The sequence below is a fragment of the Mugil cephalus genome, chromosome 9 (assembly GCF_022458985.1).
Source record: "Mugil cephalus isolate CIBA_MC_2020 chromosome 9, CIBA_Mcephalus_1.1, whole genome shotgun sequence".
Lineage (NCBI taxonomy): Eukaryota > Metazoa > Chordata > Actinopteri > Mugiliformes > Mugilidae > Mugil > Mugil cephalus.
The window spans coordinates 26,811,437-26,826,258 of record NC_061778.1 but is presented as its reverse complement, the minus strand read 5'-3'; the positions used below and the strand labels follow the sequence as shown (position 1 = coordinate 26,826,258).

The 14,822-nt window shown below is 39.2% G+C and overlaps 1 protein-coding gene across 2 annotated transcripts in view; it reads right to left on the bottom strand.

The window, feature by feature from the left end:
- Positions 1-14,822, bottom strand: part of grm5b (glutamate receptor, metabotropic 5b) — a 61,523-nt gene that overhangs the window by 10,479 nt on the left and 36,222 nt on the right. For both annotated transcript variants that reach the window (XM_047593217.1, XM_047593218.1), the window contains exons 7-17: positions 9,457-9,692; positions 8,637-8,758; positions 7,970-8,094; positions 7,686-7,854; positions 6,863-6,989; positions 3,973-4,090; positions 3,638-3,824; positions 3,234-3,392; positions 2,684-2,809; positions 1,567-1,749; positions 687-853 (exon numbers count right to left, since the gene is read on the bottom strand). In XM_047593217.1, the coding sequence (XP_047449173.1) occupies positions 687-853; positions 1,567-1,749; positions 2,684-2,809; positions 3,234-3,392; positions 3,638-3,824; positions 3,973-4,090; positions 6,863-6,989; positions 7,686-7,854; positions 7,970-8,094; positions 8,637-8,758; positions 9,457-9,692 (1,719 nt within the window). The remainder of the gene's footprint in view (positions 1-686; positions 854-1,566; positions 1,750-2,683; positions 2,810-3,233; positions 3,393-3,637; positions 3,825-3,972; positions 4,091-6,862; positions 6,990-7,685; positions 7,855-7,969; positions 8,095-8,636; positions 8,759-9,456; positions 9,693-14,822) is intronic.

Genomic DNA, 14,822 nt, shown 5'->3' with positions numbered 1-14,822 from the left:
CCTTCTCTTTTCCCCCCATCAATTCTGTTCGTCATCTCTCTCTCCGTCTATATTTATTTTTCTTCCAATCGTCTCCTCATCCTCCCCTCCTCGGTTCATTCTCATCCCTCTCCATCTTTGCCATGTTTCCATTAGGCAATTGTCTGCAGTTCAGGTTGAGGTCAGAGGACCAGTCAAGCAGACCACAGGGAGTTCAGAGAATCAATCTCCCAGAAGGCTCAAACACATACACACCATAAATAGTCTCAAAGTGGAGTCATTATAGAAATGATGCCTTGGACTGTAACTGATGAGTAACCTGGCATTAACCTGGCCAATAAGCGCGCACACACACACACACACACACATGATTGTATGGCCGTCTTTGTGAGGACACTCATTGGCATAATGCATTCCCTAGCCCCTTACCCTATCCCTAACCATCTCAACTAAATGCCTAACCCTACTACACACACAGAGTACATGTACATGGCTATCTTAGAGGGGACTATGACTTGGAAATGACTTGTTGTATCACCTAGCCCCATACCCTAACCCTAATCTAACCCATCTCAGCTAAGTGCGCCCCAACTCCAACCGTAACTCCACTCATAACTGCAACCTAACTGTAAACTGTAAACATCCTTGTAAAGAAGTGCGGACTGGCCAAAATGTCCTCCTCTGATGGTGTGAGACAGCATGCATACCTGAGTGTCTCTCCAGTAGAGCCTCTGCGTTTCCACAGATTAACCAGGCTAGAAGAACGGCTGGCAGCTGAAGACGATTTGCCGTCGCCCACATGCATGCGCACCACTGTGCTAGTGGTAAAGGCACTACGTACATTACGCTCTGGTTTGGCCAGAATGATGTACACCTGAAATCAAACAGTATGTATGTGATTTAAAACATGGTTTAACAGCCATGAAAAAAAGATTTCACCACACAAAACAGTGGACTGTAATTTTTTTTACTAGAGAGTAAAGGAGGACTCATATTTTATGTAAATCTCTAGTAAAAATATAGTTCTCAAAAGAACTGTTTAAGATTTCTACTTGAATATTTAGCTGTTTATAAGCAATGGAATTGTGATGTGTGATAACATTTTTCCATGAACACTGACTTTTGGTTAAAATTTAATCTTTCCAACCATTTCTTCAAAACCAAACTTTTAATTACAGTGTGTTTACTGGGAGTGCTGCTTGTGCTTTGCTGTTCTAATGACAGGGTTACTAATGACAAAAAAACATAACATACTCTCACCATCATCAGCTATAATCAACTAATTGTGTTGTATGCAAAACATGGAGTAAAGAAGACAACACACTTCCAGGATTAAGTAAATGTATACAGAAGTTAGAATAAGTGCTTCTTTGTGACAATAAATATTCAAACAAATGCCACCAGTTACAGGAAAAGTAAATCACAATTTTGGTGCTGTTATTGTGTTTACCTGAAGATTAATAAACTGCAATATGTTTTAGTTTTCCTAATATGCATTATTCATGAACACCTGACAAGCAATCAGAAAAAAACAACTCATGTTTGGTGGCTTAAAACGGAGACTGAAAAGTGTGAGTAAACCCTTACCTTGGGAACAAACATGCAGCACAGAGCCACAGTGGCACTGAGGCTGACACTGAAGCACATGGTGATAATTTTGTAGTTGGAGCCAAAGTAGATGGGTACAAATGCCAGCCAGATAATACATGTGGTGTACATGGTAAAGGCAATGTATTTAGCCTCATTGAAATTAGCTGGAACGTTGCGGGTCTAAAAAGACAAAGAGAGCAAGAGAGAGGGGGGGGGGGAGAAAGATACGCATAAGCAGACATTTAATTTTTTAATTAATGTAACTTCTTTATCGTTGAACCTTTCTGTGTATTGTGACATGACTTATAAAACTAAATGATGGCAATGTTAGCTTTTAAAAAAAGAACTCTGCAGACATGAATATGCACTGTCAACCCACTGGCTTCTTGTATAATTTTGTTGCTGACCTCACCATTCATATCCCTAAACCACCAGAGTTCTAATGGTTGGCTCAGCTACTGTGTTCATAAACAAGGTTCATTTATTTGCTTGACGTGCACCATATTTCAGCTTTTGTCTCTTTTTGCAATTCTGCTCTCCACTCGACAGAAAATTGATGACTGCAGGCCACAGCAAAGCAAACACAGACTTTATAATGTGTTTAAAGCAAGATCTTAGAGCAGCAAAGGAACAGTGGTTCAATGTTATTATTTTCTAATTATAAATGCAACTTTTCTCACATTTAGCAGCTTGTTGTCAGGCACTTACACCAATAATCACAGTTGTATTCTTCCCTCACCAGTCAAGCTGAAGTTTGCATCAACTGTGTGTCTGTTCAGGCTCATATAATATATGTAGTGAAGACTTTAAGAACAATGTTTTTGCAGAGCAATTTAATGTTAAATCACAGTAAAATTTACTTTTTATCTTTTGGATGTAGACGCTCATCATGTAATCTTTTTATCCTTATATGTATTTGTGCATAATTGTGTCATTTGTAGAGCATGGTTCTTGTGTTATGGCCAAAAAAGGGATTTTGGACCTTTGAGCACTGCAGTATAGTCAGTTTATCCTTGAGCGATGTATGTAAACCAGAAAACAGCATCAGACACAGTCAGTGGCATGACACTGAAGCGTTATTTCAATCCTTTTGAAAATGGACTCTAGCTAATACCTTGAAGGCATAAAAGGTGCAGCTGAGGATGAGCAGGCCATTGTATCCTAGTGGGGCAACCACTCCAAGATTAGTTGTGTGGCAAATGAGGTTGACCTGGCGAATGCTGGGATAGTCGTGGATCACCTGTAGGGAAAGAGACAGACAGCAGTTCAAAATGAGTGACAAGTACTGCTACAAGCATCTTTTCATTGATTCTTCCAAGAATCTGTCTATTATTATGTAACATCAGAGATGTTTAAAAAGTGAATGATAAAAGCAGTATTGTTAATTAACTGACATTTCATTTATTACACAGCAAACTTTAGATGCTCAGTATTGGCAAAGAATTCAGTGTTAACAACCTTACAGAAGGTTTGTCTAGCAGCCACCAAAATGTCTTTGTCTACACAATAGTATTGTGTTATTATATTTTGTTTCAGAAATTACGACACATTAAACAAATTGAGATTAAATTCGCCCCTAATTTATTCTTGTAATTGAACTAATTTTTCTGTATGTCTGCGCCTATGTTTGCCCATATCACAGCTACTCACAGCCCTCAGCTTACCGCAGGTGGCTCCATGAGGAAAAGCGCCACAATTATGCCCAGCTGTAGTAGTATGAGGAGGAAGGCAATGATGAGCTGAGCACAGGCAGACATGAAGCGAGGTTTCTTCGTACAGATCTTCTTCTTGCTTCCTGCCAGGATCCGAGCAATACGGTTCGTCTGGGGTCAGATGCCAAACAACATCAGGACATACAGTAAATACTGTACATAATGACTGTGTATTCTAGCCATCTGTTTTTCTGTATTTCTCCACTGCAATTATGTTCAATGGTTTAGCATATAGTAAGCCTAATAGCAAGGTTACTCCACGTCTTTTAGAAGTAATTTCCTTTGTCTTGCACCTGTCACAACTGCTGCACCATGCATCGCATATGTATTTTATAAATTCTTAACTCAGCCCCTACCTTGGTGACAAGTGCAGAGTAGCTCATGGCAGGTGACAGACCTATTCCCAGTCGTTGGAGGTAGCAGTGGATGACATGGGGTTTTGCTATGAGACTGAAGGTACACAAGTATCCCAGGCAGATTCCTGCCAGTATAATGTAACACAACTCCCTGCTGGAAGATTTCACTACTGGGGTGTCCCGGAACCTGGACACACACATTCAAACTATTAATTACGTACAGAAACACATGTACAACAATATGTAAATCAAGAAGGTAAGAACACAAAACAGAAGTTAATACAGGGGATGCACATCATTATATATATTTTTCAAATGGATACGAGATTTGTTACCTGATGAAGACTGCAGTGACAAAGAATGTGGCCATTAGGCCAAGGCAGGCAAAGACAACCGCAGCAATGGGTTCAGGGTCTCCCCAACGCAAGTATTCCACTGGTATTGGGTCACAGCCTGGAGAAAAACAATGTAATCATGTCAAGATGAGATTAACTGCATAATGTAGCAACACGTTTTTGGGAGAAAAACATCAAACTGAATTTTCATTCCTGTTTTCTTTCACTGTCTCCTCTTCCTTCTATTATACCTTTTACATCAAAATTTTAACCAGCGTGACTGTGGTTTAATGTCAAACGTGCAACTGTGTGCAGAGGTCAAGGCTGGAGTCATGCATGTAGAGCCCATAGGCCTGGAAAGGCTTAGCAGTTATTGTCTGACCAGCTCCACTTTGAGTAAACAGCGTCCATGTGAATGCTAGGGGTCTGGTTTAGTATAAAACACATGATCAACAAATTGGTGCTCGCCTGACAGAATATGTTACAAGTTACAAGTGAATGAATATTCAGGTAGTAGCAATCTGTATTCATTTCTCCATTAAAAGATTGACGATTGCTCAGTATGGGTCCCTCATTGTTCACAGTTGTGCTCAAATGCGGATTGTCACATTTACAACACTACTTCTAATGCTACTAATAATTTATAGCAATGTCTTTGTACTGTTCTTCTGCTCTATCTATGCTCCTATACTTCTTCATCTTTTTCACTATCATTTCACTATTTCCTCAATCTTTCAATTACAGTGCCCCTTCTATTTCTACAAATATCTATCTAATAATATCAACTGGGAAGCAGGGACACACACACTTTCTAAGACTTTCTGTTTCCAAACACTTTCACTTTCTTGCTCTCAACTTCCTCCCTTTCCAAATGTATACGTGTTAATACAGAATTACAAATTACAAACCAAGAGGAAGAGACAGAACAGTCATTAAAAATTCTTAAGTAATTTAATAACGTCCTTTACACAGTCAGCAAATCAGTAAAGTGTTTGGGTCCTGGGGCATAAACAACCTCCTAATTGTTGAATGGAAGCCAAATGGACAGTATCAGAGAAACAAAGTCAGCATGTGGCTTATATCACTTAGAATGTACCTTTTAAGTGACAAACAAAAAGAGTGGAAGACAGTAGAAGAGAGTGCCAGTTGAACATCACGCAGTATGTGTAAAACATTTTGTTGTGTTGTGTGTGTTTGCAGTGCATGCGTTGTCAAACTTATAAAGGTCTTTTCTTAATTTGTCTGTTTTCTTGTGTTTACTTGCTGCAGTATAACGACGTCAGAACGGAAGGAGCAGATACACAAAAAAGCTTCTGTCTCATTTTAAGAATATTTAACTGCTCACCATTATACCGTAGAGACAGAGCTTTTTTTACGTGTCTTGTGAAGTCATAAGACATAAAGACCACCCACTCATTAAAAGTAAGGTAGGAGGAATCAAGAGAATTTAACTTCAGTGAATCATATTGACACAAATGCAGATGAATAATGAAGAATAATGCTTTTTTTCATGGGCTTACTCAAAGCAGTCCAAAAGCATTGACTATATTGGCAATCATTTAAGATTTAATTTGTTCACGGAATCAGGAAATTGTGATGTGTGTGACCATAACCCAAACTGAAGCATAATGTGAAGAGGGATCATTTGGATGGTTAAGTCAATATAAAGTTTTGTTCCAAACTCTTTCAAAGACTCAGACTGTGGAATCTACCAACCAGTGTAGAGGCTCAAATCCCAAAGCTTATCCTTCCCTTTTTCTGCTCCATTCACTTTCCCTGGCTGCTGCTTCTGTCAGAACCTCCATTCAACTCCACTTCTCTCACTTTGCCTCTCTCTCTCTCTCTCTCAGACTGTCTTTCACCATCGCTTTATGTTTTGGAGTTACATTTATCTCAATCTTGTCCTTGTTTTCGCTCTGCTGCTGCCTCAAAAACGATCCTAAAGCTTCTACGGTTTTCACACCCACTTTACCTCAGTCAAGACCTTAGTCTACCTCTATTCTTTCCACCTTTTTATCTTTTCCTCTTTCCATCCCTCTTACTTTTCCTCGTCTTTCTTTTGGCCTGAGGGTGAGAGATTAAAATGTGTGATGGTGAAATGGGCCAGGCCGAGTGTTCATACTTCATTATTACTGTTCCATAAAAGGCTGCAGGAGGACACGCTACACACTCACACACATGAACTGGCACACAATACTAATACACAAGTAACCACAGTCACACCTTTAATTCTTTACCTTCCTCTTTTCCCACTGTCACCTTTCTATTTATCACTTTCACTCTGGCTTACTCCCTGTTTTGGTTTAAGGACACTTCCGTCTCAGCCACTGAAGCTGCTGCATCTGAGTTTTCAGCAGGGCTTGTTTCATGTTTTAATCATTGAGCTTGGCGAGGAGCTAGCAAGGAGTATAATGAGCAGCTGAAAGCATAACAAGGCAATATCCAAACTCTCATAAAGCATTGGAGGGGAAATAAATTTTCATTGCAACTGAAATGTATTTGCATTGAAAGTGGCTCTTGATGCAGAATAATTAAAACACCAGTGACCATGTCAGTGACAAATTAAAGGGATGTGAGAGAGGGAGGGGATGGGAGGGAAGGGGAAGAGGAGGATGCTGGATGGAAGGATTATGTCTCAGTTTGTTATTCTGGTGCAATTGTTGCAGAACTTGCCGTAATAATAATAATAATATGCTATGATGAGACAGAGGAAGAAGGAGGAAACACTAAGGTGAATCTTATTCTGTTTAACATCCTTTATTTTTCCTATGAAATGTATGTATGCGACTGTTTCTGTTCAGGTATTCTCTTGGCCAAGTGGAAAAGTGTCTGAGATCACAGTTAAAGGTTATACATTAATAAACATACGAACTCATACACATGAACTCACCTGTGAGATCATCAGTTGGCCAGGAGCCCAGTTCACAGGCGCGGCAAGTGTACTCATCAAACACAAATTCATTTTCTTTACAGGGGGTGCACGTCCAGCAGCAACTCACTTCCCCTTTACGGATTACCTGGAAGAGACACAATACACTCTGTCTGTCTGTGCATATTTCCATACTCGCTGGGAGTTTCATGTAGATTATTTGTTTACACTGCAGATCATGTGCAGCAGTCATTGTATTTATAGTACTGTATTCATTTCATGTATAAAAGATCCGATCACTGCCTATGACTTCAGCTGACAGACGGTCACTAGTGGATGCTGCAGGCATTGGTTGCTCAGGTAACCTTTTTTGTATATTTCCCACCCCAAATTTTTCCCCAGCGCTGCTTGCTGTCACCTCTGTCTGTTTGTATAGAAAATACTGTAACATGATCAATCAGCTTTTTTAATTGCATCACCTCGCACGACACCTTGACAATAGTTCAACCATCTGCCATCTGCTTTGCAGTAAAGATTTCATCGCTCTCAGCCCCTTTTTGGATTTTGGCCGCTCCAAGATATAAACGTCTTTCAAATCATACAAATTTAATCAGTTTATGATGAAATGAAAATTCCCAGAGAAGCATCCTGTGCAGCACTTAACTGGTTTATAGTAAAATCTAATTTATAACCGCTACTTATAGAATTAGGTAATACCATATACTCCTTTTAATATGTTTTTAATATATACTTACTGCAAAGTATATAAACTGGATTTTATGTACCACAGCATGTGAATACATGTCAGCTTGATAACTACATGTATCTGTAGTTGTAAGATTACCTTAATCTGTCCTTTGTCACAAGGTTCACTGCAGACTGACTTGATGATAGACTCTTTGTTGGGCCAGATTTCATCATCATCCATCTTCAAGCCACTGTTGTCCCAGCTGCCAACAGTAATGTAGTCGTAGTACTCCTTTCCCATCTTTTTGAAGTTCATTATTTCATACCTGGAATAAAATGGCATATATACAGTGGACATGACATACTAAACAATACACAGAGGCGCCTCTGCAACTCAACAGGGAAAACCAAAAAGGTCCTCTAATTAGTTACAATACCTACCTGCCAGGTGAGTCTCCATTTTCATCAAATAAGATTCCCTCCCCTGACACACCCGTAAAGTTAGTTTTCATCAGGAAGTCCAGCAGGGTAGCTCCATCTATAGGTCGCATGGCATCACACAGGCCCTTAAAATACAGAAACAGGTATGTCAATTCCAAAATAACTGTTCTGACCAAAAGCTTGTGCAACCCTCCGTGTTTCAAAAAAGTGAAATGCGCAGGTAAACAGTTTTTTTTTTTTTTTTTTATCCATCATACTGGCACACTCAGCACAATAACTAAGATTTTTACAATTATCTCTTAACATTTAGGAAAGAGAGTAATGCTTCACATGGGAATATTCAAGTCTGGAGTTGAGTTGTTTTACTTTTGTGGAATCAGACATCTGCACTAAAACAACTGCATTTTGACTAAGAATAAATACTCCATTCTTCAGAGCAAAATTGAGAACTATTACAATTTTACATAATATATACAGTAAACTTTTAAACAAATTCAAAATAGAGGTGTCTTTGTGACAACAAAGTGAACTGTAATATTACAGCAACCATTTCCAGGCTGGTGCAACCTTCTTGTCCCACCAGTCCCAGTCTCTCCCTTTTTATCTCCCTCCTCTATCTCCTTGGTTTGTCTGAGCATTTCCATGTATCCATTAGACCAGGACCTACCTGATAACCTGGGCACAGTGCCCGTTGCATGTTATGCAGGCCATATGCCATGGAGTAGATGGCATTTATGACAAAGCCCATCTTAGTGTCCTGTGCATATTGCTGCCGAAGGGACTCTCGTTCTGCAGAGGTGGACGGGTAGGGATGGGGGGAGGGAGAGTAAGGAAAGATAGAAAGAAAAGAAGGCAGGTATATTACAGAAACTCTTCATTTCCCATCCAGTTTTGTGAACAACTGTTTTTCCCAACATCAAAGACTCCTTTCTTTCTCATCAGCTATTTCCCACCTCCACATCTCATTTCTGTCTTTCTCTTTCTCTTTCTCTTTCTGTGTCCTGTTCATTTATATTTCACGTCCCATTTCATTATAATACATGAGACAAGACTCCCTTTGATGCAGTGCTCGCATACTGTTTTGCTTATGAATGGAGGGAACGAAACAGAGAGAATGATGGGGGAGATGAATACAAAGATTAAAATAAGGGGAAGGTTCACTCAGACACAGGAGATATGTCCAGATGAACAGGGAAGCTGTGTGCATCCATATGGCGTGTGTGGGTGTGTGCTCACCTAACTTATGTATATTATTATGTTTATTATTTGCATTTTCTGGTCACTATGAACGCCTGTCAATAATGTAGGCTGGTACTGTAACCTATTATGTTGCCCCCCCCCCCCCCCCCCCCCCCCCCCAAAATATCCACACTTTTACAGTATGGGACTTGACAATACAATAAACATCACTTAATCAATAATTACAGGCATCAGTATCACTTTAGAATATTGTACTTCTGTTGTGCTTCTTTTGTGTCTGCACTTACTGCTACAGGTGCGGTTGAACTTGTTGTTCTCCTGTGGGTGGCCTTTCAAACGACAGTGAAAGCGATGCTGCCAGAATTCTGGAAACCATGGGTTCCTGTGGTTGTTTTCTGGACGAAGCTTAAGGTAGTATTCATCGAACCATTTCACGTCAGCTGACTGGAGCTTGATGGTGATGCCACCAGCTGCTTCCCTAACAAAGCCGTCTGTCACGTCATACCTGTCGGCCCATCCGTCACTGCAGAGAGACAAATTGAAAAAAAAAAGTTTAGCAAACTCCAAATTCTCAAATCAACTCATCGATCAATAGGTTGGTCAGCCAGTCCAAATACTTTGATTGAACCTCAAAGTTAAGGTAAGACATGCAGCCTTTCTCTGTTAAATATCCCTAACTCCAACCAAACCAGCACACAACAGTAACTAATATTCTTAGTATGAACTAACAAATTGAATTTGAACTCTACAAAGTTTAGAGACATAATATGCACATTCTTTATATATATTTGTATTGTAGGACTGTACTAGGATATTAAATTAAATTAAATTAAATTAAATTAAATTAAATTAAATTAAATTAAATTAAATTAAATTAAATTAAATTAAATTAAAAATGAATTATGCAGGCTACATTTTAGCCTTTGTCTGAAACAGGTCCTTCTCCAAACAAGCCTGTGTTTGATTGGCCAGTTTTGTCACCATAACAAATAAACCCATTTTCTCTCTCTCACACAAACACCTTCACACACAAACACACACTATATGAGATGTTTAGTTAGTGAGTGCTCCAGTTTCTGTGCAGAGAATGAGAGAATGAGAGAATGAGAGACTGAGAGACGGGGAAGGCAAGCAAGAGACAGAGGAGGCGCCAACAGAATCATTATCAGAGTCAGAGGACATGTGGGAGGGAGCTCTTACATCATTATGGGCAATATCCAAAATTCATCATATTGCCAAGAATCAAGCATAGCTACTACGCACAGAGACACACACACACATACGGCAGCCGGGTGCTGAGACGATCTAGGTCAAATGGAGTATTTTGGCTGCAGCTCAGCAGCTGTGCCCCGTCAGACACCAGTAGACAAATATAACTACCTCACAATGAACACACATGAACTGTGAAGACATATTGCTGCAGTTTGCATTTTTTATTTTTTATTTTTTGGGGGGAGTTCTGGATTTGCGGCTCCTCAAGGAAGAACAGATGACAAAGAGAGCGTGTCCGTGTGTGTGTAAGAGACAGATAAGAGAGAAGTGGATGTGAACGACAATGGCCCCCAAGCAAGAATATGACCTCAGTTCTTATAGTTGAAATAAGTCTTTTCCTTTCCTTGCTTCCTCTCTTTCTTCCCTTCTTTCCACTATCTGTCTGTCTCTCTTTTATTGTGCCTCCAGAGAACAAAACTAATTTTCTCCTAGAGCAATCCTTGCAGCCTCAGTCTGATTGAAGATTCGATGTATTTGTGTGAGCGTCTGTGTGCGTGCGTGTGTGTGTTTCCATCATTGTTGTTACCAACCTGTGCCTCTGACCTGTGGCCATAAATCATTTTGCAAGCATTTCTAGATAAATGATAACCTAATAAATTTGCCTACAGTAAGGGTACAATATAGGTGAATAAATGGTGTAATATCTAATTGATGGAAAGGGATTGCGGGTCGATGTGGAGGTGCACAGTGGTTCTGGCATCAATACAAGTCAATAAATGGTACTTCAGTTGATACCTGGCAGAAAGTGTTTTGGGGTAAGCCAATTATTGCTCAAAAAAATGAATCAAACTCAAAAGGGAATGATTTAGGCCACCGAATTTGTCAACATGCCCAAATGAACTGAAACTGAAAACCATCAATGTGGCCGAAGACACTATTCTAAATACAGTATCAAATTTGGTATATTAGTCTTCATTCAATTGATTATATGATTCAGATCTCTGGTCTCACAGTGGTGTGGCACAGATGGATTGATCAGTTGTAGATTATTCAGATTGCAGAGCTTTGTGTGAGTTTGCTATTAGTCTCTATTAACACTATGTGTTACTGACACTTTGAGACACAGTGGGTGGGAAGAAAGCAAGAAATACAGATGAATTTAGGAAAATAAATACAGACAAAATAACTCAGAGAATAACTAGCAGTGGCATTAGACCTTTTATCCTCATCTCATCCTCTCTCATTAACACCTTCACTCTGTTTTTCCATCCTCTTATTTTCCATCCTCCAGCTTGGTCACATTCCACTGCATCCATCTGTCACTATATCTTTCAGTTTATTTTTTTAACCCCTTTCTCATTTTCCTTTTCACAAACACTTCAAAACATTACATTGCATCCCTCTGTCACACACATTCTCATACTAATAGTAAGTTTTGTCTCATGCTGCACATTCTTTCAAATTATTCCCTTTTTTTTTTTGTCTTTTTAATTTGCACTGTTTTTTTTATACCATTATTTCTTTGGTGTGCTGCACGTTTGGAAAGCTTCCCAGCAGGTCACACCTGCCACTCCTCAGAGGCCAAAATGATCCACTACACTGACAACAGTCACACAAAAACACAGCCACTGCTTCATTAATCACCACTAAATGCATTTCTCTATATTTCCAATAAACAACTCCGTGTATGCAGCTGAGGTTTTGAATTCTATTTTTGACCTTTGCTGTGCTAATCCACAGACAATCCAACAATGAGCGTCTGTGAAGTAGCAGAGAAATCAAATAAATAAGATCTCTGTTTCATGAACAAATTTCTAATTGTTCCTTTGTTGTTCTTGTAATAGACAAACAAGCTCAATGCATAGGTTGATTTCATAGAAAAACTTAAAAACCTGTGGATGTAGGTAGTATTAAAACCTATAACTGTAATTGTTCAAAACTGTGGAAAAATGCATACACAGTCAACAAGCGTGGATACAGCAGAGGAGATAGCTATGCATGAGAACTGGTGATACATGTTTTGCCAATGTTGCAAGATGCTAGCTTTAGCCTAACAGTCTAATAATAGATTTTAAAACTTTTCTATTGGAATGGAGCCCAGTACTGATATTGTTTGGCTAACCTGGCAATGACATCAAAGAAAATTAGACTTGACAAATGGTAGGTACCCTCTGCTTGATGGTCAGTGACCAATTCAGGTGTGAAAAGGTCTTAAAACCGACAATGCTGTGTGCTTTTCATGCATGACCATTTCACGTCAGCATAACTTTCAAAGCTCATCAGACTGCATCATGTTTAGCATGTGATAGATAGTGATAGAGAACATGGTTCCTCCAATCCCCTGCCAAGCATTATTGTAAGATGCCAACTTCTGTGCAACAAACCATCAAAGCTGTGTAGTGCTTACTTAAGCAATGACTCATAGCAACACATATTTAGACCATATATGAAGCAGTGACTTTTGCATTGAGATTTGTCTGGTTCGTTTTGCGTCAGAGTAGGCGGAGGAACAGTGGGGGTTGAACACTGTCTTTCGAACAGCAAACTAGAATTATGTTGTCAGGGCTGGACACAAGGCTTGGAATAGACCTTTATGAGTAATTCCACCACAAACTTTTACACAAGAAATGCCCAAGGTTAATAAATGGATCTTAAAAGGTTGCAGAAAAAATTTACAGCTATAAGTCTGCAATTCATGAACCCCTAAGAGACTATTCAATTACAAAGTGTTAGTAGATTACAACATGGAGTACAGTGTAAGGGAAGAAAGGAGCTGAGGTGATGCAATGACTGACACTAGCTTCAAACACACCCACTGATAATGTATGGTAATTGATTCCTCCCAGTGCAACCTAATTTTTAAGTGAACAACAAGCAAGCTACGTGCCTCCAAGCACGGAAATACCAAAGGTCCACCAGTGAGCACTGAGAATACTGTGTGTCTGAGGCAGCTTTGCACTCTTTGGCCTCCGCTGAAAAGACTACATCTTGCAAGGTCTTGTAGGCTTTATGGATTTTGCACATACACACAAATACATACAGATGCTCATAGATCAACACTTAAAATATGCAACCGTGTGGGTGATGTTTCCATAAGAAGAAGCATTAGAAGAACTCTTTGGGGTATATGTATACATGTCCTGACGTTGTATAACGTGTGTATAAGTGGCAATGGTTGTATATGTGTGTGCATCATACATTAGTCCGATTATTTGCTCACTCTATTGTTGATCACAATAACTGCTTTAAATGACATCCTGGCTCTCTTTCTCTTTCTGTCTCTTTCCACACATGTAGGAGCCCAAGGCCGTTGCTATGGTTTCCAGCCCACGCTCAACCTGCTGTCTGTACTTTGTGTCTCATTAGAAGCGCACTGGATTTTAAGTGTATGCACACACACATACCACTCACATGCACACATACACACACTCACGAGCGCTCTCTGTCTGTCACACACACATACTTTTCTATTCACTATTCAATTAACATTCGACGCCCTGTCTCTACCAATATTGGAAACGCTATTTGCATAATAGTACAGTATGGCAGTGTTGTAGGCCACTTCACTACCTTAAACAGAACTTTTACAAACCAATTTTACATACTGAGACCTGGGGCAATTGCCTTTCCATTCTGTTCATTCAGAGTATTAATAGAAACTGGAACTCATTTGCGAATGATTATTCATTTTCAGCTCGCTCTTTCTTGGGTATAAAGTCCATCTTAATCCTACACAACTGAACATGTATACTAGGAAATGTGGCACATGTTTTGCAATATAGTAACATAAACATGTATGTAATGGCTCTTATCAGATTAGAAGTAGTACACAATACAGCAATACACAACTGCTTTAAAAAAAAAAGTAGTTTTCCAAGTTTTACAAACTCCTGTCTGTCTTTCCTCTATGTATATTCATGGATTGCCACAGCTCAGATGAACAATGCAATTTAGTTTGTTTAATGTCTTTGCTTTTTCTCTTTGAAGTTGCATCCGAAATAATCTCTATCATCATCTTATAATCATATCATCATATGTTACATATTTTGGGCAAAGTATAGATCAGACAGACCATGCTGGCTCCATACTCACACGTGTAGCACCATGTGTAGCATCTTCTCCTTTTTTAATTGCATTCTCTTCATAATATACTGTAACTGTACAAAATAATGCTTCACTCTAGTCACTAGACTGTAGTTTTTTCGGGATTCATATGATTGGCCACATTTTGTGGCATTCACAATCTTGTAAGTGGAAAATTTTGTCCAGAGTTTTCTTGGTAATTCTGCAACTGTCAATTGTGAAAATGTAAAATTTTGTGTACAAGACCAACCGACAAAAATAGACAGTGGGCTTCATGATTTGTCTTTTCCTGGATAAGCCGTGAAAAAGAGCAACAAACAACAGTGAGTTTAATGTTGTCCATAAAAAAAAACTTTTG